The sequence below is a fragment of the Castor canadensis genome, chromosome 9, assembly GCF_047511655.1.
Source record: "Castor canadensis chromosome 9, mCasCan1.hap1v2, whole genome shotgun sequence".
Taxonomy (NCBI): domain Eukaryota; kingdom Metazoa; phylum Chordata; class Mammalia; order Rodentia; family Castoridae; genus Castor; species Castor canadensis.
The window spans coordinates 57,210,390-57,236,290 of record NC_133394.1 but is presented as its reverse complement, the minus strand read 5'-3'; the positions used below and the strand labels follow the sequence as shown (position 1 = coordinate 57,236,290).

Here is a 25,901-nt window from a genome sequence, read left to right as displayed (position 1 = left end):
TTAGTCCTCTATGTCTTAGAGAGCCTTTATATCAGGTCGTAAGAATTTCTTTTTTATAGCAGCAGAATGTTTTACTATATGGACATACCACATTAGTTTTAAAAGCCCCTGATAGGTAATTGAATTTTTTTTTTGACTATTTTACTCTTCTAACACATAAGGGTGTAACAAAAACTTTACATTTGCCATTTTGTAACAGTGGCAGTTTATCTGTAGAACAATAAAGTGGAATTTCTGACTCAAAGGGTACACAAAGGGACTTTTCTTAATTTCTTTCCTTAGCTGTTAATTCTCTTTGACTCTTCATTTTTATTTCAAAGCAATTGTACTCTTTTTTTCTTGCCTCTGAAAACATTCTTCTCAAATGTGATCAAGTGTTAGCTTCTATGCTGTTTCTCCCCCACTTTCATCTGCTTCATACCTGGTTTTTGGCACTGTTCCCTTGCTGCTGTTTTCATCTGGAATGTTTCAAGCTCTGATTATTTTTTGCCCCCAAATAACCTATGTTCCATATTGTTAACTCTCTTAATCACAACTTTCATTATTGTTTATGTTGGTATAAGAAGTATCTTAATTGCTGCTTGTGAAATGTTTGAATATATTATGACAAGTCAGCTTCCTTCTTAAACTACATTCAATTGACTTTTAATATGTATGTTGTTCACATTTTAATGTTTCTGGAATCAGGATATAATAGTGTTAATATTGAAGTTAATATCAATATTAACTTATTAAGTTATTTTAAATTTTTTCTAAAAATACAATGTTTCTAAATAGTGAATTTTACGATTGATGGGGTATTGAAACCAAGTGATTGAGAAATTCATTGTCATCATATATGCTCTCAAGCCTATACTGAACTTCCTGGATCCTTTGTAGGTTGGTGCAAAATGTGTAGTATCTGGTTAATAGCGTTTGAAATTTGTAATATGTTTTATATCTGTTCCATAATTTCAGAAGAGATGAATGCTATTTTTTAGTATGTCTTTTCAATTCTTGGGTTTTGTTATATGTGGGTGTATCTGACATTTATCTTTCCAGAAATGTTTATCATTAAATCCTGAAAGAGGAATCTACAAATTTCCTAAAGATTTTTATAAGACATTTAAAACATTGTATTATACCTCTTTTTGCTAAAATTTGCTATAGTGTGTTCTGTAAAGAGTACTGTGTAAGCATACAACTATCATAATAAAAACCCAAAGAGGAAGGCAAAAATTTGGAGCATTAGAATTTCTCTGTGGGATTTTAACATTTGAAAACTTGTGTTAATTCAATCCATACCTGATTTCAAAGGATGCTCTAGTGTGTGCTCATATTTAAAGGAAAGACTCACGGAAACATAAAAAAATAAGCCAAGACCCTAATAACTTCATCTTCAGGAATTTAACAGCAAACCAAACAGAAAATAATACATTTATTATATGATTTATTTATAACATTTTAGGAAAAAACAAGCATTTTGCTCTAGGCTTAGATTGGTGTTACACTTACAATTTTTTAAACTTTCAAAGGGCACTGCATTATATGAAGTAACTCTCAGTACTTTATCTATAGATGCAGGTGTAAATTATAATGAGAACACAAACATATTTGGAAATAAGGTGACATAAAGCTGGCTGATGCATTTGGCGACTTCAGTGACTGGCCTTCACAAGGAAAGATTTGTGACTATTTTTCACATTGTAGTTATCCACATATATTTCCATGTTGTTACATAAAACTGATATCCACAGATGTGGTAGTTAGGAAGGCACTGAAATGAATTCTAGAGTAAGAAAATCATTTCAAAGGACAAATGGACCATGTCAAAAATGAAAAAGGCAAATGTCTGCTTTTTAAAACACGGCACACATTTCCACATAAAATGGATTTTAAATCCATGCCCAGAGATATTTTCATTGTACCCACAGATTCAAAATGTCTATAACCAAAGCCCTTCAATTTTAGTAAAAATATTTCAAACATTTTATCTAATTAGGATTTTTTTTTAACATTCTCAAGACAAAATTTAAAGAAGGTATTTTCTGTAGGAAGGATTTTAGTATAATGAATATTCTTTTTTTCTCAGAGTGTATGTAGCCCGCTCTTCTCCTGATAATCTTGATAAAAACGCCTCAATGATTCAGAAATTCTAGGTGTCACAGTGCTCAGGGCTTTAGTAAAATGTCTCTTCATGATGCAGTTGGCTTTAATGTCTTCTTCCAGAGCCAGAAGAGCCGCCTCCCTACAGATGGCAATAATCTGTAATTTTAAAAAATAAATAAATCAAAGGAGGGAAAAACAATAATACTTCTTTCCAGGCACATTATATTCCAAATTGTTAAAATTTGTCTGTAGGAGTTATTCCATTTTAAGCGTTCCTCTTGCCCTCCTGGTGCACAGCACAGAACCCAGGGCCTGGTCTACAGTAGGCATGGTCTGCCACTTGGCTATATCCCCAGCCCTCCACTTAAATTTTCAAAGGGATAAAAGGTAATCATTGGGAAACAATGTAGTAAGTACTCCAAGCCAGCACAGAGATGTGTAAGAGGTGGCATTTGCTCTTTAGATCATTTGCTCCTAACTCTAAAAAGGTAGAACAGATATGGCTGCACATACATGCTTTTAGTACTGGATGACAAAGGATATGGCCGGGGGTGGGGGGTGAGGAGGGGAGAGGGGAGCCAAGTGACAAGGTGGGGCCAAAGAAGGAGGTACTATGATAGGGCCAGGCCCTGTTATCAGCACACCTTGTCACAGCATAGAATTTCCATGTACCTTTCAACGTTTGATGTATTACCAACATGTAAAAGCATTTTTGTGTATCTTCTTAATGAGTTCTTAAATCTTGGGACTATCAGATAGGGGTGTCTACGTTTACTTTGGAGAGCTTCATTAGAACAGAGAAGTAAATTCTGTTTACTCAGGGAGGAAAGCTGGAAGAATTGAAAAGAATCTGGGGAGGGGGTGGAACTGATGCCAAGAGAGGGAGGAGAGAGTAGCTGGTAGGGAAAGGTTCAAGAATCCACAATGTGTTTTTAAGCTCTCTGGACTTCAGACAGTGGAAGCAGGCCTATGCCAGTGTCATTGTAAAGACACATTACTGTGGTGAAAAGAGACCCTGGGATGAAAAGAGATATTGTGATTTTCAGTGCAACAGGGAAAACAGTGATTGATACTGACTGTGCCCTTATATCAGTAAATGAAAGGGCCAGCTGAAACACATTTGTCCAGCCATTCAGCATATTTTCTCTGTTTGTTCACTTACTGAAAAGAGTTCCTCTGCTTATACTGGGCTAATGGCTGCCAAAGCAGTTTAGTAGCTTTTTAGAGGATTTAGCAGCATGTTTAGGGAACTTAAAAAAAAAAAAAAAAAAAGCATAGATTTAGGTGGCTTTGTCAAATTACCACAATGTAACTATTAGTCTGGGCTTCATTAAGACACACTGAAGTTAACGATAGTGGTTATGCATGTCAATACTTTTCCAACTTGTTGAAGCAAAAAACCAAAACTTCTAGGGATTAGTAAAACTACTTCATCACATGTTCTGGTGCAAAAAAAAAAAAAATTCTTTTGAAAACAAGAATGTGATAATTAGTAAGCACAAAAAAAGTCCATGGACTGCCCAGCATTGTTAACTGGCTGTTCAACTTCTGCACTGTGTTCCAGTAGGGCCTTGGGGGACTCCACAAAGGGAGGTGAAGGGACTAAGTGGGGAGGGTTTGGCCTCTACCCCCCCCACACCACAGCAGCACTTCTTTCATCTACACAAGGATTTGAAGCGATGGTTGCAAAGATAAAAAGTATGAAGGAAGCAGCGGAGTGCTGAATTCCCTGCTGGGCAATGTGGAGTCCCATCCCCAAGAGGACAGGGAGGGTGTTGATCTTGTGACTCTCCTCAGGATAAAGAGGGAAGAGAAGGGCTTGCACATGTCCTACTGAGATCTACCCTCAGACAACACAGAGCCAAGCACATAATAATTAGAAACACTTTTTGAGTACCTACTATGAATGCTAGATAAGCACTAATTACTGTACTGATTTATTTGCTGTGTGACTGGTGCCCCAGGATTTTATTCTGCATTGATCTTGCTAAGAGGAACATGTAAAGTCTGATGGAAGCATGTCAAGTGGTGGTAAGTGGGGGAAAGGGGGAGGTTGGGTTGAGCAAGTAAGGAGAGGTGACCAAAAGGCTGCCTGGAACCTCTAAATTCCTGGGATTTGGTTACCATGGCCAGATGGTAGGAGGCTAGCACTCTGGTACATCTGAGAAAGCAAACTGAAGGTCTAGAAGGTTTAAGTAATTAAACTGGAGAGGAACAAACCACTGTACTATAATCACTGGGATCTTAGGGAGTGGAATGGAGCTAGGTAGTGATAGTGGCAAAAGTTACTGACGCCTACAGTCTGTCCCTGGGGTTAGGCCCCGTAAGAAATTCCTTTTTACAGATCAACTTTCCTTCCTTCTCATTTCCACCTATAGATTTTTTCTGCAAGCTATAAATTGCTTTAGTGGTAGCTTCCTTGGTAGTAACCAGGGCACTGATGGTGAGATATAGTCAAAATAGTAGTGACCACTTGAAGATAGATATTGGTAACTTGGGGCCTCTGGGATACGCTAACATTTGAAATTAATTCCCCACTGTATTTAATAGTGGCTTTGATCTTAATAAACAATTCCATCCAAGTTGCAAAATAGAGAAAACTTAAGTTTTTGACTGGAGCAATGGGAACTGTCTAGATTAGACAGAGGATCTTTGGAACTTTTGGGAGAGAATGAAAAGTAAAATAGGAGCTGCACACTAATACTCAAGGACCTCACATCAAAGTGTCTTCCTCTCTGTAGAGGACAGAGCACAGCTGTTCGTACTTCATATGGTGGCAGGATTGCCTGAACTCAACATTGGATTCACTAAACTCTACCTTGTTTCTTTTTACGTATAAGGAACACTCAGAAGATCCAGTTAATTAGGCAACCCTTTCTGCCACTTTACTTTTCTATCACATTTACTTAGCAGTATTTAACCAGTAATGAAAGAACTACAAATAGGATGCCACAGATCATTAGCCAATCTCCTTCAGCAATCCAAATCTTTGGACTTGCTGTTCTATGCAGTATGTATGCAAGGCCAAGTGGAAGATTTAGAGATGTCCAGACACAGCACCTGTTCCCCTGCACTCACAAATCAGCAGGGGATGGACAGAGATTCACTGTCATGTGTGGTATGCTTTTAGAAGTTACTGCCAGGAGAGAGAAGGAAGCGATTATTGCTTTTGTAAGCCAAAGTGTGCAGGATGAAATTTAGACATGCATAGAGGTTAGGGAAAGGCATTCTGGTTAGAAGGAATAAAGTGCACAAAGAAACAGTAAGGTGAAAAGACACTAGGATTACATTGAACTAGCCTCAGATACCAAAAGCAAAAATTAAAAAAAGTAATTCTGCCATTAAATATAACTAAAAATGATAAGAGTTTTCAAAGTCATGTGAGCAACAATGACAGTGAAAGCTAACTAATGATAGTTTTTTCTAAGCTCTAAACCAAATCCACAGATTTTCCTTGACAGCATAATTCCTTGAGGGTTCTTGTTTTTATTTTCTTCTCATGACAGAGCTTCTTAGTACAATTTCCAATGAGGAAAGCATTAATTAGATTATTGGCTCTTTTATCCTAGTCCAAATAAAAAGGTAGGTGTGAAAATAGATGTATTCTTAGGACATCCATTTCATGATGGCTGGTTTCCATTTTCTCTGGAAGCCACTTTGACATGAATTCCAAGATATGATATAACTCAATAAAAATGCAGTTTTCCTGTTTACTCCCATGGACCATGCCAACACTTTCCTTTGCTATGTGTCTGTACAGGGGAAGATTAGTATTCTGTGATCAAATATGTTTTGGGCAACATAATATAAACTCTGTTTCTCACAGTGTACAAAGGAATTTGAAAGATTTTGTGAGTCTCGTAATGATGATATGTTTAATTTTCTTTAACCCAGTGCTATGGCCTGAATATTTTTGTCTCCCCAAAATTCGTATGTTGAAATCTAATCTCCAAGGCAATAGTATTAAGATTTGGGATATGATTAGATCATCTGAGCTCCACCCTCATGGATGGGCTTAGTGCCCTTATAAAAGGGGTTTGTTGGAGCTTGTTTGCCCCTTCCACTAGGTGAGGACACAGCTACAAGGTGCCAGGAATGAGGAACAGGCTTTAACTAGGCACCAAATCTGCTGGCACCTTGGTTTTGGACTTCCTAAGCTCCCTAACTTTGAGCAACAAATTTGTATTGCTTATAAATTATCCAGTATAATTTGTTACAGCAATCTAAATGAATTAAGACATCCAGTGTTTTCTGAAGAACTCTTTCCTTCTCCTATTTTTGGCAGAACACCTATAAATGTTTTACTGGTGATCTTCAGCATATGCTTTGAGAGACATAACTCCATATCAAAGAACTTACTCAAGGCAGATTATGGCTTTTTCCTACCTCTTATCATTTTAAATTTTGCTTTCCCCTATTCCATAACAGAGAGAAAAGGGGAAAGGGCTGAGGGCAGAAGAATAAGGAACAAATATATATAAAGGCTGAGAAAAGGGAGAGAGAGCTGGTTAGGGGCGAGAAGTCCAAAGACAGGAGGAAGACCACTCAGTTTAATGGAATCAGACAGCAGCTCTGCTGGCAGAAGCCATAGCACTTACTTGTGCTTTGGATATATAAATAACATCCAACACGTTTGTTGAGCTGAACTGAATAGTTCTTTAATTATACACAAGTTTCCAAAAAGTGCATCTTTCCATATATGGCCAGTATCCTGTAGAATTTTTACTTCTGTTTCGTACAATTGATACTTTGTCAATTATATGTAAGGTTTTGGAATGAAATTAAAGAACAAAAATCATTTAATACTGTGAAATATGTTCAACTCAAGCAATGCTTTCAGTCTGTTGGGGCTCTACTTTGAGTTCTGCTCTTCCTGCTGGAGTAATGTAAGAATTTCTGTGAGAAATTCACACAGTTAACAGGAGCTTCTTTGCTTTGCTGTCAGGGAAAAACATGCAGCAGAATTAGGAAAAGTTCTAGAAAGTTTACGAAAAATACAGTAATATATATCAGTTTGGGGGACTGAAATGGGTGCCAATGATGATCTGTTGTCTCACTTAATGAAAGAAACCTGAGATCAACTTATTGCCCAGAGATTTTCCTTTCTGCAGTGAACTTTGGAAAGGTGAGGTCTTTTCAGATAAATCTGCCAGCATATTTCTCTGAACAGGAATGAATACTATAGAAACTGAGAAGAGAGGTCTTCAATTTAATCTAAGACTTTTCCAATTACTATGTACAACCTCTGTAAAGAGCCCCAGTGAGATGAGCATGTGTTTATGTAAGTACTGGATTGATCTGTCTCTACAAAGTACACAGGAAGCACAAAGCTCATCATCCTGGAGGATTCATTTCCCAAACCACAGGGAATGTGGGACTATTTCAGTGATGGGGGAATTCAGCTGATTTTTCCAGTGAGGCCACAGAAGAAAGATGCTCAGAAAATGTATAGATGAATAGAAGAATTTGAAGTACTGGCTGGAATGTTAAAATAACCTGTTTAGAAAGAAAACCCTTAGCCACTTGGACTTTTTAACTCCTTTGACAAAAAGGATTTTGGAAACTTTCCCCTAATCCCTTCACCATCTCTTCCCCCCACCTCCCGCCCCATAGGTTGTAGACTAGATCATTTTGATTTTAGCCAACTACCAGCAAAGTTGCTTTTGTCATTAGACTGTAAAAACAAAAAATGTTTTGTCTGGCCCTATAAAGCTGAGTGTATATTATTACCTAGTTTTGATTAAAAAACTGTTATCAAGCTTTAAGAACATATATGTACCTTGTTGCAAAGGTGAAAACATTATCTGTTTGTGGAAATGAGAAAATGAGGCAAAAGACTAGCAGAATGGGGCTAAGATCTCACTGTCAGAGTCAGACTAAGACATGTTTTTGTTTCAGTGGCTCTGACACTAATTTATTTGGTGCCAACATGTCACAAATTCTCTTTCCATTCACTCAGATCAGACATCTGACAAAAACATAAAGCAAGCAGTAACTCTATATGAAAAAAGTCAGGAGAATCTGAGATAAATTCCTAAGAGAATTTGAAAAGTCATTTAAGAGTGAATAATCGTTTTAAGATGAGGAATAAAAGTAGCCCGGCAATGGAGAAGACCGGACATATGAATACGAATTTTCATGCTATACTTGTCCTGTGAAAAAGCAGGGTCCTTAGAACAAGATAGCAGAAACTGGATTATGGGAGATAACGCCCCTTGTGAGCTCACAGGGAAGCAACTCCCAGGATGAGAAGGCCCTTGACCACTGAACCTTGGGAAATCTAATTACTTCACTTTTAAATGCAAAAGGGCAAAAGAGGCAATTGTGCAGAATTGTGAATGCCATAAGAATAAGAACAATGTCTTACTTCACTGTGGAAAAAAATGAAACCCCTTATACATAGCCTACGGTTCTTTCCCGAATCCACCAGACAAGAAGAGTTTAAACAGGTGGCTCAGTTTAGCAAAACAGAAACAGGCACATTAAGAAAATTAAAACTAACATGGTTTCTAGGCAGCAATAATTTTTAAAAATGATGTGATGAGGAATAACAGTGAAGGCAAAGAATGTTTACTAAAAACTAATCAACATGAAGGAAAACCGGAAAATGTTGGGCATTATTCTGTGTCTTCATCATCTGCTGTGTTATAAGCTTTCCCTTGTTCTTTCCAGTTTCACAGCAGACCTAGTTTCTGGTGCACTGAGATTAGAAACACAGTAGTAAATGTAACCACACACTTTCAGGTTAAGTCCTGGGAGCATCTGTACTTCCTTGCTACTGGATATTGAGATAATAATAAAATAATAACAACAGACAGGAGAACATAAAAGTGGCCTGTAAGCCTGGAAAGAAGGGATGGTCGTGCAAATAGAGGGAGAACTGAGAGCTGTTGCCTTATGATAGGGGTGCTGAAATTCTAACTTAACCTTTACTAATAAATTCCTAGTGACCTCAGAGATTATCAATATCCTCAAAGAAAGGTAACAAAGTTTCAAATGCACTTTCTACCACTAACTGAAGTGAAGTTAGCAATTTTAAATGTGCCAGAAGAGGACTGAGTGACTTTAGATGAGGTGGAGAAGTAGCTCTTGATAGCTGAAGTCATAGACTTGGTTTATGAAGCAGCACATGGCAGGGCTGCTTCAAAATCCATAGGAAAACTTCAGCTGCATCCTAGACACTGTAATTTAAGAGTGCAAGGATCTAACCATGTAACAATTCTTGCATGAGTTGGTGAGCTGCACAGTTCAGGTTGGAACAGCAGGAGAAATGTAGCTGGATGGGAGAGGCCCCTGTCCTTTCTCAGGCAGCTGCCCACAGAATCCATACTTTGGCAGAGATGCTGTCTCTGGGCTACTCCTGCTGTTTGGTAGGAAGAAAGCGCGCCTTCTATCAAGGCCTAATCTCGGCTTCTTTGTACTTCAAGTGTACTAAATAGCTTTAAAGAATCCAACAAATGAAATGGGCTGTAGTGCTTAAAAAAGCCTTAGGTATTTTCAAGAAAGTGGTTTTGTTAAAAGCGTCTTCTGTCTGGAACACCTGTGACCTGTTGAGCTTAATTGGGCTGCAGCTGGCGCTGATTGTGGTGCAGCCACTGGAGGGCCAGGGCACTGACATTGTGTTTGCCTGGCTCACCCGCCCCCTTGCTTTTCTTTTCACTTTCACAGCCTTGCGACCTCCTTTCTCAGTGTGTCTGAGGGATTAGGAATCCAGTAGAGAGTGGTGTCCTGCTGTTCTCAAACAGCATACTGGAGATGCTTCAAGGAGGAGGCTACCTGGGAGATTATGTGCTCATGGAGATGCACAGGGAGAGCCATTCTGCTGGCCCATTGAGACATACTGAAAGGTGGCTGAATGGCCGCATGAAAGAGGTGACTCAAGGGAGCACAGCAGGCTCCAGGCTGCAGAGCAGCAGATGGAGTCAGACTGTCATAGCCACAAACAGTAAGGGGTACCTCACAGTGCCAAGTAAGCCGCTCAGAGAGAAACTCAGCATCCCGGAGAAGGGAATTCAGAGGGGAGCAAACAGCACTCATTCAAAGTCCTTCAAAACGCCACTTCACTGAAAAACTTGTACGTGGTGAGGTGAGAAGTAAGAACAGATTTCAGTTTTAAGGAATTACCTGTTGGTCTTGGATTATATTCCCTTGCAAAACAAGGTTCACCATAGTTAATACACTTGGACTTAAAGTCATATGATCTAGAATGCCAAACACAGTATTGAGTCAAAAGAAAATGAAAATTTCTGTAAAGACACAAACTTAATGACAGGTGAAACATGTGATTGTTTATTTGCTGATTAAAAGTTATTTGAGGTCTTTAAAATATATAGCTCAATATGTGTGCATCCAGTGTATAACCTTTCATTCTTATTCCCATGGAGAACCTGTAATAGTTTTGCTTTAAAAAATGGAATCCATTATTCCATACAACTTTTAGATTGGAAAGGATCTTGAGTATTTAATTGTCCCAGCGTACAATTTCTACAACTATATGCGCCTGTGGGATTTAAAATGTCTGTAACTTTAACTGAACCCAGAGAATATGGAGTATTTTAGTAAAAGATAACCCCACAATGGCATGGAAATGGAGAGAACAGGAACTACTCTGGTAGAGTAGACAGGCAGCAGAGGGCAAACATGATGGGCACTCCCTTTCCAGTCATTTATTTATTTTATCAATTTTTTGGTGATTCTGGGATTTGAATACAGGGCACTCTACCACCTGTGTCATACCTCCAGATCCTACTTAAGAAGTCTTTATTGACTACCTACCTACAAGGTAGCAGGCACCAGGGAATACAGAGGCAATAAAACAAAGTCCAACTTTCAACAAGTATGTTTGCATAGCACTGGCTAACCTCCTCAGTCTTTAAGGTTCAGCATACACATTTTCCCTGGGAGGCACTCCTAGAGATACTGTCACCACCTCCTCATGCTTCTGATTTAGGATCACTTGTTTCATGGTATAATAGTTGTAACATCACAATTGTGAAGACCTAGAATTATTTGTGTTAAATGTCTACCTCTTCACTACACTAAAATTCCATGAAGACTCTGCAGCCTTGGTCCTGTTCTACTTTGCAGATGTACCAGGTTAGTATATTAGACCTCTTGATGAGGTCGTCTCTGAACAGAGATATAAACTACTCTTTTGCTTTTTTAAACACACACACACACACACACACCTCTACCTATTCTGCTGGAAAAAATGCAGCCGAGATAACAGTCTACCTAGATTAAAAACAAGGTCCCGGGCACCATGAGTTATCCTACGTTGACAAGTGTATTTGTGGGAACTTGTTGGCTTATGATTCAGTGATGGCCAGAAAGCTGATAGAGGCCTACAGGAGGTACCAAACTTTGAGTAAAAGCACCCAAGGTATGGGGAGCTTGAGGTTGGCCCCAGGGAAAGTAGAGAGGAAAGAAAGCCAAGTTCAGGTGCCCAAAGAATTCCAAGACTGTTCCCTCAATCTGGGGGTTCTAATCCTCCCTGCAGGGTTCTAGTAGCTTGAGAGGCAGAGGCTGAGGATAGGACGTGGAGGAGGGTGTGGGCAAGGATGTGAAGAAAGTAGTTTTAATATGCCCTATGTTTTCTCATTTGTCAGCCATCTTTCTGCCAGTCCCCATATCTTGTCTCACTGGCACATGCATAAAGCTTCCTCTGCTTCAGAGACACCCTAGTAGTCTAGCTTGGGATTCCCGAATCTCTTAACACTTGCTGGAGTATTTGTGAGTTAGAGCCTTTTGTACCTTTATACCCATTCTTAGTCTGTAATGAGCTGCTTTCATTTCCTTCCCATTTTCCAATCAGTGGCAGACTGACTGATGGTCGGCAGACTGACTGATGGTCAGCAGACTATTGGGCATCCCTAAAATTGAGTATGGTATAGTGTTGATGACTACTTGTGTTAAATAGAAAAAACTGACTTGACAATCTATAGTTAGCTAAGGGGCAGCTGAAAATAGATCCTGGAGAACAAATAATAAGCACATGCCATTAGCACATGACACGGAGTGAGAGACAGTATGTGGTTATTTATCTTAGCGCTTATTTTATGGATGCTATTCTCCATAGTATTATTCTTTCTGAAAGAAACGAAAATTTCGTTTTACCCTCAAATATATAATAAAAGTGGATTTAAATAAGTGAAAGCACACCATCACCATAAAATAAGGTAGTCTGGAAATATCCAGGATATACTCACATATCTTCTTTATTTTTGTATTTTGAGGGGGTTTTCCTCTACCAATAATGTGTATGTTGTTTGTAAGCTATTTGTTTAGAAGCTTACGTTATATTATTTTATGTTAAATTCAAATAAGAATAAAGTAGCATTGTCTTCTTTGTTAAATAAACTGGTCACTATTTTAAATGGTATTGCACCAATTTTGTGTATTTAATTGACCATACAGTAAAAAATTCTTAAACTAGGGTCCATGGATATCTAGATAGATCTAAGAGTATAACTAAAACCTATGAAAACATGTACCTATGGATACATACATGTTTTTCCAGAGTATGTTCAAAACTTTTATCATAGTGTAAAAAGAACTAAGGGTTAAGAACCACTGCTATATATTAACTGTATTTCAACTCTTCTTAAATCTTATGAACACTTCATAATAATACAGATTTTTCCTTTCTAGATGATTTAGGTCAGCATACAATATGCCTGTAATTACCACATTTGGAGAGTACAGGAGGTATAAAATGAAATTGGTCATATTAAAAGTAAGTAGTTTTTGCTTTTGAAGACTTTCCTCTTACACCCTAGAAAATTTCAACAGCTGCCCTTGAGTATAACTAAATGCTCATTTGGGTCCTTATTGATTTGTAGATGAATCTAAAGACCTACATCTTATCTCCATTTATTAAAAAAGTTATGTAATAAGGCACTAGAACTATAAATTAAGCACACTGGTGAAGAAATGTAAAACCCATGTTCCCAAGATGAGATCAGAATTTACAAATGGGCACATATTACTATGTATAATTTGCATTAACCCATGAATGAATTTAAATGCACGCAGGTTTTGATATTTGCTAGTAACACTACATACTGGGTATTTAGAAACTGAGGAAGTCATTTCCTTTTCTGCAAAATTATATGTACAACTGTCTTCTTATAAGGAGTAAGATATTCTTTGAACTCTATTTTCTGCATGTCCAATAAAATGGAAAAAAGGAAAAGGGAAATTTGGTTTCACTGGGTAGAAAGCTAATAGTGAGATCCAGCTCTTGCTTTTAACAATAAAACTTATATATATGATATAACTTAAAAGATGGTAAATACTTGTAAATGCCACATAGGACATTTCCATTAGTTACTTTGTGCCCAGGCCAAAGTGGATTGAGGTTATGAAGGATTTAACCAAAATATTCATATATTTTTCTCTTATCATTAAACGGAGTATCAAAACTAAACATGCTTTCCTAACTGGTGTTACTTCAACTCCTCTGTAAGAATTCCAAAGTTAAATTCAGCAATAAGAAAAGTCTTCTAAGGAAAGAGTTAAAAATGTTTGTTAAGCCTAAACTAAAAATTATGAGCAAGGAAAAAGAAAGCTAAGTAAAATGACTTGTTGGTAATGAACAAATCATGTTTAAGAATTTTAATTTATATAACATAATTAAGTTATCACTTGATGGGATTGATAGTTGCTGGCTTTGATGTGTCAATGTTGATTTTTTTTCTTTTTGACACTACTGGGAATTGAACCCAGGTCCTTGAGCCACATACCTAGCTGTTTTGTTTGTATTTGTTTTTTGTGATAGGGTCTTGCTAACTTTGCTTTGCAATCCTTCTGCCTCTTCCAAGTAGCTGGGATTACAGATGTGCCCCACCATGCTCAGCTTGAAACAGTCCCCCCCGCCTTTTTTTTTTTTTGCAGTACTGGGAATCGAACTTGCACATTCTAGGCAAGCACTCTATCATGTGAGCTATGCCCTTAGTTCTCATGTTGAATTTTTATTTTATTTTATTTTATTTCATGTTGAATTTTTAAAGGATAGATTACTCATCTAGTAAATCTTAGGATAGTATCTATGTATATCATTTTAAACTAGGTGAACTTTCCTCAGATTTCTAACCATCAAAAAATGTACTGTTGGAAAGAGAACAGTAGACATTTCTAACCGAGCAGAAATTTTTTCACAGAGATGTAAGTTAAGTGGAAACAGGGGATTATGATATAATGGAAACTATTTTTGCAATCTTAGGATGTATTCCCTATTGTAAATGATAAAATATACACATAAAAGTACCTTACAATGTTGTAAGGAGAAAATTAAAGCATGTGCCAAGAATTTCCTTTTAAGGCTACAATTTTTCATTTGGAGATCCAATCACTCAACTTTAGACACCCTACACTTTGCTAACACACACCTTCATTTTAGCATGCTCCAGTCAAATTGGAAATAAACCTAGGCCACCTCTGATGCAGCATATTTAAGATATCTTCTGTACACATTTTATCAGGCTGAAGAATGTGAGAGGAAGCACAAATTTTTATATTTCACAGGTCTGTCCTGCCCATTCCCACCAATTGCGTTCCCTTTGAAATAAACATATCTACATTCATATGCACACACAACACACACACACACACACACACACACACACACACACACACACACACTTATTTGTGGACTAAGTTTAAGCACTGAAATAAACTTCACTATCAATAGTTCTAAGGCCTGACATTTGTGAATCTTTTAAAATTAACTGGGCTGTTAAGATCCCATCAGTCTGGCAGCAACCCAGCATAGCTATGCCTTTAACAAGAGAATTCAGCAATAAAACAAGATTTCACATGCTGAAACAAAATATTTTTAAAACATCTTCCTGTCAATTGCTCATTTTAGTAGTATTTGTGGAATTTAACCCCCCCCACACATACATACATGTTTCCATGTTAAATTTGGAGTTAACCTCAGAATTATTAAAATTTTAATCAATCTTTTAATGAGCACTTTTGATTTGTTTCCTTTAAAAAGGAATCCAAGTCCCAAAAAGGCTTTAAGGCCATGTATCCTTTAACTGCCATACCAAACACGACCAGGCACACTCTGAGCCAAGAGGACTCTGTAGTAGTTTTCGCATGACATTTGTGAATGCCTCTGAGCAAGGTAGACCAGTTTCTGCGTCAGCTTCTCTTATTTCTCCAAATATGTGCAATCAGTTGTGACATCTGCTGTGTATTAGGGCTCAACTGCTAGGGATAGAGACTCAGTTTGAGTACAAAAGAGGGAATTTATTATCATGATAAGATTGGGTCTAATGAGGCCTGAGGACAAGAATGTGGCTGAGTCTCAGAGAACCAACGGGAACTATCAGGATTTACATTTCATAATTTATTATGTTTTTTTCTGGAGACAGGGTCTCGCTATGTCACCCAGGCTGGTCTTAAACTCCTGGACTCAAGCAGTCCTCTTGCCTCAGTCTCCAGCATAGATGGGATTATAAGTGCACACCATGGCACCTGACTCTCTCTCACTATAGAGTACCTTTCCTAAATGGTATGTAACACACAACCATGCACAGTTTCATCAGTTTAAACTACCAGAAAGTCCTGGTTTTATCAGTTCCGGTGACCAAAAATCCTAGAAAGTCTGTATAGGTGTGGTTCAGTGAGCTGAGGAAAGGGTACTTACAAAGTCTAATTAAATTAAGTAATTTCCTCTGTACCAAATCAACTGTGTATGTGTCTGTCTGTGTTGTTGGTACAATGTGATGACACAGAAACTAGACTTTTCAGTGGAGGAAATGAAGAACCCTGGGAGGGTTGCATAGGTGATTTGAGCCGGGCCTATGTGAACTGCTGCAGGGAGAAGATGTAAAAATTGCTTTCTATGCTTCTTTATATGTCAGCTTGCATGGAATATACACTGCTTCTTCTCACATATGTTTTGGCCTCAAAAGTATAATGTCGAAGAGGTACCACTTTGGAATTTATGCCCAGAAGAGTATACAAAAGCCAGTGTGTGGCATGCTGCATGGGGCCTCTCATTTCTAGCTGACATTTTCTTAAATCATCATGCTCATTTGAGGTCCAGATAACATTTGGGGCTACAAAAGGGATCCTCAGGCCAAAGATATTAAAAACAAATTAGGATAAAGTTGAAAAGACTCAAGGGCCATCAGTCAACCTCTTTGAAAATGATTATGGAATCTGTAGAAAAAGAGTTAAGCTATTCCTTTTGAATGAATTCCAGTAATGGATCATGGTCAAAGTCAGCAGAAGCTATATTTGTGTTAAATCCATTTTCTTTCTTGGCAACTGGAGAAGTCTCAATGAAAATAAAAAGAGAAAGAAAACAAAAATTCAACTTCTTTTTATAGGGGCAAGGGGTTCTGAACAACCAATGGATTACAAAGCTCAAATCGAGCTGTTCAGTTAGGAAGTCTATAGAAATTTTATTTGGAGACAGGCCCTAAATTCAATTAAAGTTGTGCATGCAACTGGAAATGCATGTTGACCCGGCTTAAAGAGAGGCAGAATGAAGTGGACAGCATCCCAAGTTTAGAGAACATTGACTTCAGTATCTAATTCTGAGTGGAGGGAAGTGATTAGAAGTGTCTTTCACAACAGCTCCATCCCATTTCATGAACTTGCCCAATTTTCTTTCTCAGAAAGAGAAAGAGGAGAAAGAGGAGAATGAAATTACTAGTGGATATTTAGTGCACATATTTATTTTAACTACGGAAAATTCAAACACATACCACAGTATAGCAAACTCTCACTTATCTGCTACCTAGTTTTAATAATAATCAACTCATGGCTGATACTGTTTCATCTACCTTCAAATTCTCATTCCCAACACTGCCCTGAAAATTTTAAAAAGTAATTCCCAGAATCACAATATGTAATCCATAAATATTCACTATATATCTTTAAAAGAATGCTTTAAAACACCTCCAGTCAATACTTAAAATAGCAATAATTCCTTAATATTATCAATATTGAGTTAGTGATAAATTTTGCCAATTAGTTTTAAATGTTTGAATTTGGACTAATATAGGAGCAACACATTTCATTTAGCTAATGTATCTAATATCTAAAGGATTTATTTTCCTCTTAGAAACTGGATAATGTCCTATTTATTTTCCCATATTCTTTATTTTGCTGACTACATCCCTGTGGTGTTATTTACTATGATACTCTACTGCCTGTATTTCCTGTAAGTTCAAAATAAGATCTAAAGACCTGAGCAGATTCAAGGCAGGTTTTCTTTGAGAGATAAGAATGTCTTATTGTGCCGTGTTGCTGCTATCTTCCAGCCTCTGTCTCTGAGTGCTGGGATTACAGATGTGTGACACTATCTCCGGTGACAAGTTTTTGTGTGGGTGACTGGAGTTTGAACTCAGGGCTTTGTGCTTGCTAAGCAGGCAATCTGCCACTTGAGCCATACCTCCAGTCCTTTTTGCTCTGGTTATTTTTGAAACAGGGTCCCATTTTCTTGCTTGGACTGTGATCTTCCTATTTTACACTTCCTACCATAGCTGAGATGGCAGGTGTGCACCACCATGCCCAGCTTTTTCCAAAGATATGGTGACTCCTGAACCTTTTTTTTTTTTGGCCTGGGCTGGCCTCAAACCATGAGCCTACTGATTTCTTTTTATTTTATTTTATTTATTTTATTATTCATATGTGCATACAAGGCTTGGATCATTTCTCCCCCCCCGCCTCCACCCCCTCCCTTACCACCATTCTGCCCCCTCCCTTTCCCCCCTACCCCCTCAATACCCAGCAGAAACTATTTTGCCCTTATTTCTAATTTTGTTGTAGAGAGAGTATAAGCCATAATAGGAAGGAACAAGGGTTTTTGCTGGTTGAGATAAGGATAGTTATATAGGGAGTTAACTCACATTAATTTCCTGTGCGTGGGTGTTACCTTCTAGATTAATCCTTTTTGATCTAACCTTTTCTCTAGTTCCTGGTCCCCTTTTCCTATTGGCCTCAGTTGCTTTTAAGGTATCTGATTTAGTTTCTCTGCGTTAAGGGCAACAAATGCTAGCTAATTTTTTAGGTGTCTTACCTATCTTCACCCCTCCCTTGTGTGCTCTCGCTTTTATCCTGTGCTCATAGTCTAATCCCATTGTTGTCTTTGCCCTTGATCTAATGTCCACATATGAAGGAGAACATACGATTTTTGGTCTTTTGGGCCAGGCTAACCTCACTTAGAATGATGTTCTCCAATTCCATCCACTTACCAGCGAATGATAACATTTCGTTCTTCTTCATGGCTGCATAAAATTCCATTGTGTATAGATACCACATTTTCTTAATCCATTCGTCGGTGGTGGGGCATCTTGGCTGTTTCCATAACATGGCTATTGTGAAAAGTGCCGCAATAAACATGGGTGTGCAGGTGCCTCTGAAGTAACCTGTGTCACAGTCTTTTGGGTATATCCCCAAGAGTGGTATTCCTGGATCAAATGGTAGATCAATGTCTAGCTTTTTAAGTAGCCTCCAAATTTTTTTCCAGAGTGGTTGTACTAGTTTATGTTCCCACCAACAGTGTAAGAGGGTTCCTTTTTCCCCGCATCCTTGCCAACACCTGTTGTTGGTGGTGTTGCTAATGATGGCTATTCTAACAGGGGTGAGGTGGAATCTTAGTGTGGTTTTAATTTGCATTTCCTTTATTGCTAGAGATGGTGAGCATTTTTTCATGTGTTTTTTGGCCATTTGAATTTCTTCTTTTGAGAAAGTTTTGTTTAGTTCACTTGCCCATTTCTTTATTGGTTCATTAGTTTTGGGAGAATTTAGTTTTTTAAGTTCCCTATATATTCTGGTTATCAGTCCTTTGTCTGATGTATAGCTGGCAAATATTTTCTCCTACTCTGTGGGTGTTCTCTTCAGTTTAGAGACCATTTATTTTGATGAACAGAAGCTTTTTAGTTTTATGAGGTCCCATTTATCTATGCTATCTCTCAGTTGCTGTGCTGCTGGGGTTTCGTTGAGAAAGTTCTTACCTATACCTACTAACTCCAGAGTAGTTCCTACTCTTTCCTGTATCAACTTTAGAGTTTGTGGTCTGATATTAAGATCCTTGATCCATTTTGAGTTAATCTTGGTATAGGGTGATATACATGGATCTAGTTTCAGTTTTTTGCAGACTGCTAACCAGTTTTCCCAGCAGTTTTTGTTGAAGAGGCTGCTATTTCTCCATCGTATATTTTTAGCTCCTTTGTCAAAGACAGGTTGGTTATAGTTGTGTGAATTCATATCTGGGTCCTCTATTCTGTTCCACTGGTCTTCATGTCTGTTTTTGTGCCAGTACCATGCTGTTTTTATTGTTATTGCTTTGTAATATAGTTTGAAGTCAGGTATTGTGATACCTCCTGCATTGTTCTTTTGACTTAGTATTGCCTTGGCTATTCGTGGCCTCTTGTGTTTCCATATAAATTTCATGGTAGATTTTTCAATCTCTTTAATGAATGTCATTGGAATTTTGATGGGAATTGCAATAATCATGTAAATTACTTTTGGGAGTATCGACATTTTTACTATGTTGATTCTACCAATCCACGAGTATGGGAGATCTCTCCACTTTCTATAGTCTTCCTCAATCTCTTTCTTCAGAAGTGTGTAGTTTTCCTTGTAGAGGTCTTTCACATCTTTTGTTAGGTTTACACCTAGGTATTTGATTTTTTTTGAGGCTATTGTAAATGGAACTGTTTTCATACATTCTTTTGCAAGCCTACTGATTTCTAGCTCCCAAATAGCTAAGATTACAGGCTTGAGCCAGTGCACCCGAATCTGGCAATAAGTTTGATTATTTTTGAACAGATACTTCATTGGTGATGTAGCGTATGTTTAGTTGCTTGTCTTTTTATAGTTTAGCAGTCAGTTATGATTGTCAAGGTCTTTTATTTCATTAAGGATTGCAAAATTGCACACAGCATTTTGGTTATCCCATCTTTACTTATTAGACAGGATATATTTGAGAAGAGAAGCTTCCTGCCACCTTCTTAGATGTTAGCCTACTCTTCACCCTTTTCTCTGCCTCGCATTTTCACTTAACAGTTTATCCTAGAGGTCACTTCATACTACACATAGAACTATTTCTTACTCCTTTCACAGCTGTCAGGTTCATTCAACCCAGTCCCAAGTGACGCACATTTGAGCTGATGCTAATATTTTGTTTCCAGCAAAGAGGAAAGAAGCTAGTAAAACCCTCTTCACTGCAATGTGGTTATGATTATAGAATCTTGGCCTTTTCAACCACTGCTCATTCACAATTTTAGAAAAGGCAATTCTTTGAAATTATATTTTCTGGCTCCTTCATTTGCCTGTGTTCTTTCCATTTCTCATCTTACTCTGCTCTCCAGCCAGATCTCCGAGGTTTTAAGCCTTTGTCAGCTCTTATCACAACTCTGCCCCTCCAAGCATCTTTAAGTGCATTCAAACTACACTGACCTGGCTTTTCTCCTAAGCCTGGCTATTGGAGAAGACTCAGAGTCACTGCTTTCTGGTGATAACCATGGCTACTAATACTCTGTTGTAATGGCAAAGGCAGGTGAAGTGCTAAGGAAGCTAATAATGGGATTCAGTTTAGTCCACACAGAGCTCCCCATACTACTTAATCTAACCAAGTGTTGTTCTGGATTAGACATTGATTTACCAGGTATCATGCAAAAATTTAGAAATGTCAATTCTACCCAGTATGGCTACTTATTAGTAGGTTCAGAGAAACACACTGGATAAAAACTTACTGGCACACTGATAAGATGTGAATATTTGTTAGAAATACTGAATAGGAACCTCCCTATCCCCCACCAAAAAATACTCAAAATTAAAACAAGCCTAAGAGTAAAAAAGACCCCAAAGACAGGACATCTGAGTCCTGCTTAACAAATAAAACTGATTAAATACCTCAGGGTTCTCTTAGGAGAGAGAATGACTGGATGTGAAAGGAGCTGAAACCACACCCCACCAGAAATCTAGAAGGGCTAGGTGTGAGAACCAGAATCAATGAGATATGCTATGAGAAATCATGTCAACCCTCCAGTTCTCAAAAACTGTCATGTACAATGATTAGAGTTATCCATCTTGGGAAGCTACAGGATCTTGAACTAGGACCAATGCTGTAGGAAGGAGGTTTCTGAACAATAAAAGACATTTATAAAGAATTCATGAGCTGGTTAAATATGAGGCAGCTCTAGAGATAATGAATAAATGAGCATTTGCAAAGAATACTATAGATGTTATTCAAGCACTGGATAGAAAGTTGGTTTATATGACAGAAAGGAACTTTCAATATGCCCCACTATTTAATCTCCTTTTACTTGTACTTGGATACTCAACTTTCCTTCCTGTTTCAACAGATGGAATGATCTGTGCTCCTAAGATGAGTTCTTCTATTTATGTACTGGATTCTACTACTTTATCTGAGCGAAGTTTTGCTGTTGTAATTGTTCCCACACATACCTTAATGTTTTACATCAGTATAAAAACATGTGATTTCTCATCTTAAAAATGTAATTTCTCCCTTTCTCCCTATCTGCGTTTACTCTCACTAGTGGAGCTCCTTGGAAGAGTAATTGTCAGTCTTCATTTACTATTCTCCATTTCCTCTTCTTCCATTTTCACTTAAACCTACTCAAATGAGAATTCTGACCCACTATTCCACTAGTCCAATGGTCAGTCCTTAGTTCTCAATGTATTAATTACCCTCTCTTACTTTCTTCAGTTGGGCACTGGAACATGCCCACACTCTTCACTCCAGACTACTCTGCAATGGTCTTCTGACTATTCTTGAACACGCAAAGCACAGTCCTATTCAGAGCATTTTCACTTACTTCTCCCTGGAATGTGCTTTTCCTAGTTAACTGCATGATTAACTTGCTGTGGGTCTCCATCAAATGCTATCTTTTCAGTGAGGTCTTCCCTGGGTACTCTATTTAAACTCGCAGCCACTCCCTGTAGCCCCACATTTCCTTCCCTGTTTTATTTTCATCCTCCTCTTTTACCACCATGTAATATATTTTAACTTATTTTGTGGATATTCTGTTTCCTCTGATAAAAATTATATTATTGTGTTTGCTGATATGTGCTACTCTCTAGCATATATTACTTGGCACATAGTAAGTGGTCAATATTATTTTTTTCTGTGCTCAGGACCAAATCCAGGTCTCCTGCATGCTAGGAAAGCACTTACCATTGAGCTATATCCCTAAGGCTAAGAATTATGTTGAATGAATATACAGGGACAATGAAGGAAAGAGGGGAATGCATGAAGAGAAAAAAATATGATATTTGATACTTGACTTAATGTTAAATAAAGTTAGAACTTCAGTGCTAACCATTTGATTTTTGAGCAAATGTGGCATTTATGCCTTAGAGTAGGTACTGTATTTAATTTACATTGTATATACTGCTCAAGCAGATCAAGACTTACTAAAAACTAAAAAATAACTATCCACAAACTTTAGAACTTCATGTTCTAACCTTGGTTCAGAAGAGCTAGCTTTGACAACTATTGAAGCTTGCTCTTGGCCACCTTCCACAAAATGGGGCTACATTAAATACCTAGTAACCAAATACAAGTAGTATTGATAAGTAGAGATTAGAGCCAAATGGAATGTTAAATTAAGCTCTCAGCCATGATAACATTTTCTATTCCTGAGTGGTTGCAAATAATTCCTGAAAGTATCCAACATGTGGATTCAGTCTGTCCTTTGGCCTGGCCCTCCCTTTCCATCACTACTCTGAGTACAACTTTCTAAAGGCTCACCTACAGAGGCATCCTCAACTCAGGTTCAAAGCGCTGAGAACACCACCAAACATTGAACTCTACAAAACCAGTGCTCCTTAAAGCCTTTTTTCTTCTCCTCTTCTTTGTGTCCCTTTGCTCCTATACTGGGGAATTGGACCCAGGGCCTCAAGCATGCTAGGCAAGCAAGCGCTCTACCACTGAGCTACTATCAGTTTTTCCATAAAGCCTTGCTGACTGATGAATGCCTGATCAGAGGAGTAATTCTCATGACTCTGGGTTACATATTTTAAACAAAAAAAGTACTCCATGTGAATTTACACTGTCAGTCAAGTCCAACAGCTTCAGTACTCTACCATTAGAGAAGTGCAGACCAGCAACAGCATGGCCACTCCTTCTCTAGGTTAGCCTCAACAATCAACAGCAGAGCCTAATCTAAAACTTGGCTTTCAGGATCACAAAACTGTTATATAACCAGGTCAGTGTGTGAACTGTAAAGAAGTTAACACTTCTCAGAAGCAGAAATTCTACATTTCAGGACTATGTTCTGAAATGGAGAGTAAAGGTAAAATTGCTGGTTATTTAAGTGAAAAACATTGCAGTTTGCTTGACTTCACAAAATCAAAAAGTAGAAAATCAAAAGTAACTTAATGTTTGAACACATATTGTCTTCTTCAGAAAAGTAGTTCCCTCAAAATTAAGAATTACATCGAAGCATATAGGTCATTAAGTCTTTGAGGCATTAAAGTTCAGTAATTTTGAAAGCTACTAAGTTTCAAGCATTAGTGTAATAAAATATAACTAGACAATGTTTATTTAGTGTGCTAATATTTCATTGAAATATGAAGCTATGGCTATAAATTTACCATCTCGGCATACTAAGAACACTGTGCAGCCAATATTTCCTTTAGGGAGGAACGGAGCTCTATTTTAGTCAATTTTCTTAGGAAAATCTATGCATAGTCATTGTTTTATGCTTTTGGGAAATGGGAATATTAAGATAACCTCAAGGTGTCTGAAATTCATAAGGAAGACAATGATAGAAATGCCTATTTAGAAAGTTCATTGAAGGGCCAGGTGCAGCGACTCACACCTATAATTCTAGCCACTTGAGAGATGGAAATCAGGAGGGTCATAGTTTGAAGCTAGCCAAGGCAAAAAGTAGAGAAGACATAATACTAGGAGCTTGGTAACACTGAAGAGGAGATCCCTTTTAGAATGAGTTTTAAGGGATCATGATGATATGTGTTGGCAGTGAGGCACTCCATGTGAAGTCAGCTCATGTGAAAACACAGCAGTAACATAAGATAGGCTGTCTTTAAGGGATTCAAGAGCAGTCTGACAGGGCTTGGTGGTTTTCAAACTGTTCTCTGCAGCCTTCTAAGCTCCCAAGGTGGCTCAGGCATTGAGAAAGGATGAAGAGTGTAGAGAGAAAATGAGGTCCAAGAAACAGAAATTTGGAAACATTTAAGCTTAGCTTCACTCTAGGGAGAGGAGTTTATAAAAAAAAAAAAAAGGGTAGAGAAAACTACAACAGACCCTGATGAAAGCTGGAAGAGGGTTTTGGAAGGGATATGGATTTTGGCAGAAGGGGCAGGAAGTTAAGAGAAGCTGAGAATTTGGAGCTTATTATTGGAGGAGAAGAAATGAGTTAGTGAGATTAGCTCAGCAATGTGTAGGGGAAGGGAGACTGAGACTGCCAGGATTTTGAGAAGTGAATTAGGAATGAAGAAGTGGAGGCACTAGGTAAGCCAGCCTCCTTAAAACTTGGTGGTAAAAAGGAGAAAGGTTATAACCTAAGAGTAACAGTAACCTAAGGAAAGTTTAAAAAAGAATACACTATTCAAAAGTGATTGTAAAACACAAAATTGTTATTTCCAGAGTTAATTTTTAATTTCCTGAGGTGACAGCTATAAAAATTTCAAATCATTTTGCGCTCACATGTTCTCGGCAGGTGTAAATTGTGCAGATAAATGTAGGAGTACCTCAGACAGAAACCAAAAATCCTGTGTAAAATTACTGGAATGGTTAAGTTTTCCTCAAACTTGTAATGCTTCTATAATTGCAAGTGTAACAGGATGATTGGTGGTCCTTCCCTCCATGGCTACAGTGCCCCCAAATGTGGTACACAAACAACCTAATATGATGATTACTCAAAACTTCCAGACTTTCCCGACCGTTAAATAATTTTCCTTAGTATTCACATTTTATTTTCTTTACCTTAAGTCACCCCAATCATGCCAACATATACTACTGATGATTCTGTTAAACCTAAAAGTGTTCTTAAACAAATGAAAAATACTTCCATTCCTGAAAGTCCCGCTTCCAATTTTCAGGAGGAAATTAAATAATGTATAAATCAAATACTGGGCCTAAACCCAGACAGCTGAACATCGTTTTGTCCTTTCAAGGCAAAGAGGAAGTGTCTGCTGTGGCAGGGATATGCCAAGAGAAATAAAGCTTAACCTCGGCCGCATGTGAAAGTGATTTTAGATAACCAGGGGTGTCTGAAAATAGGTTAAAAATGAGACCACATACTAACACGGAACTTTCCATGGAAGTAAAAAAAATGTATCAAGATCTAACCCCCACCTAAAAATCAAAATATGTTGGGAAAAGGGCATGGCCTTTGACATTCTTTATAAAGGCAGCAGAGGAAAGGGGAAGCAGACAGGGAGAGTTGACAAACAAGTCAAAAGAAAATGAAAATGTTTTTACCTTTATCATTTACTGGTGGCTCACAATTTAATTTCTTTGTGATTGCAATAGCTAAATTCAAGATGAGGTATGTGTGCAAAGTGAAAGAGAAGAGAGAGCCAGAGAGGGGGAAAATACATGAGTGTGGGTGGAGAGATAGGACAACAGTGAAAAATGATTTAGATCAAGGGGGCAAATTTATTCTGTAATTTTCCAGACAGCAAGTATTTTGGCCTTGTGAAGAATACAAGGCTGGGAGATAGCCCTGGGTTCAATTCCCAGAACTGAAAGAAAACAAAAAACTAGCCAGGTATGGTGGTATGTACTTGTAATCCCAGCATCCAGGAGGCTAAGATAGGAGAATGAAGAGTTTGAGGTAGTATGGGTTAAATAG

The 25,901-nt window shown here is 37.9% G+C and overlaps 1 protein-coding gene across 2 annotated transcripts in view; it reads right to left on the bottom strand.

Moving 5' to 3' along the window:
* Nucleotides 1-1,412: 1,412 nt before the first annotated feature.
* The window catches only part of Afg2a (AFG2 AAA ATPase homolog A), a 314,577-nt gene continuing 290,088 nt past the window's right edge, over nucleotides 1,413-25,901 (bottom strand). For both annotated transcript variants that reach the window (XM_074041682.1, XM_020172263.2), the window contains exon 16: nucleotides 1,413-2,244. In XM_074041682.1, coding sequence (XP_073897783.1) covers nucleotides 2,068-2,244 — 177 coding nt within the window. In that variant the 3' untranslated portion in view covers nucleotides 1,413-2,067. The remainder of the gene's footprint in view (nucleotides 2,245-25,901) is intronic.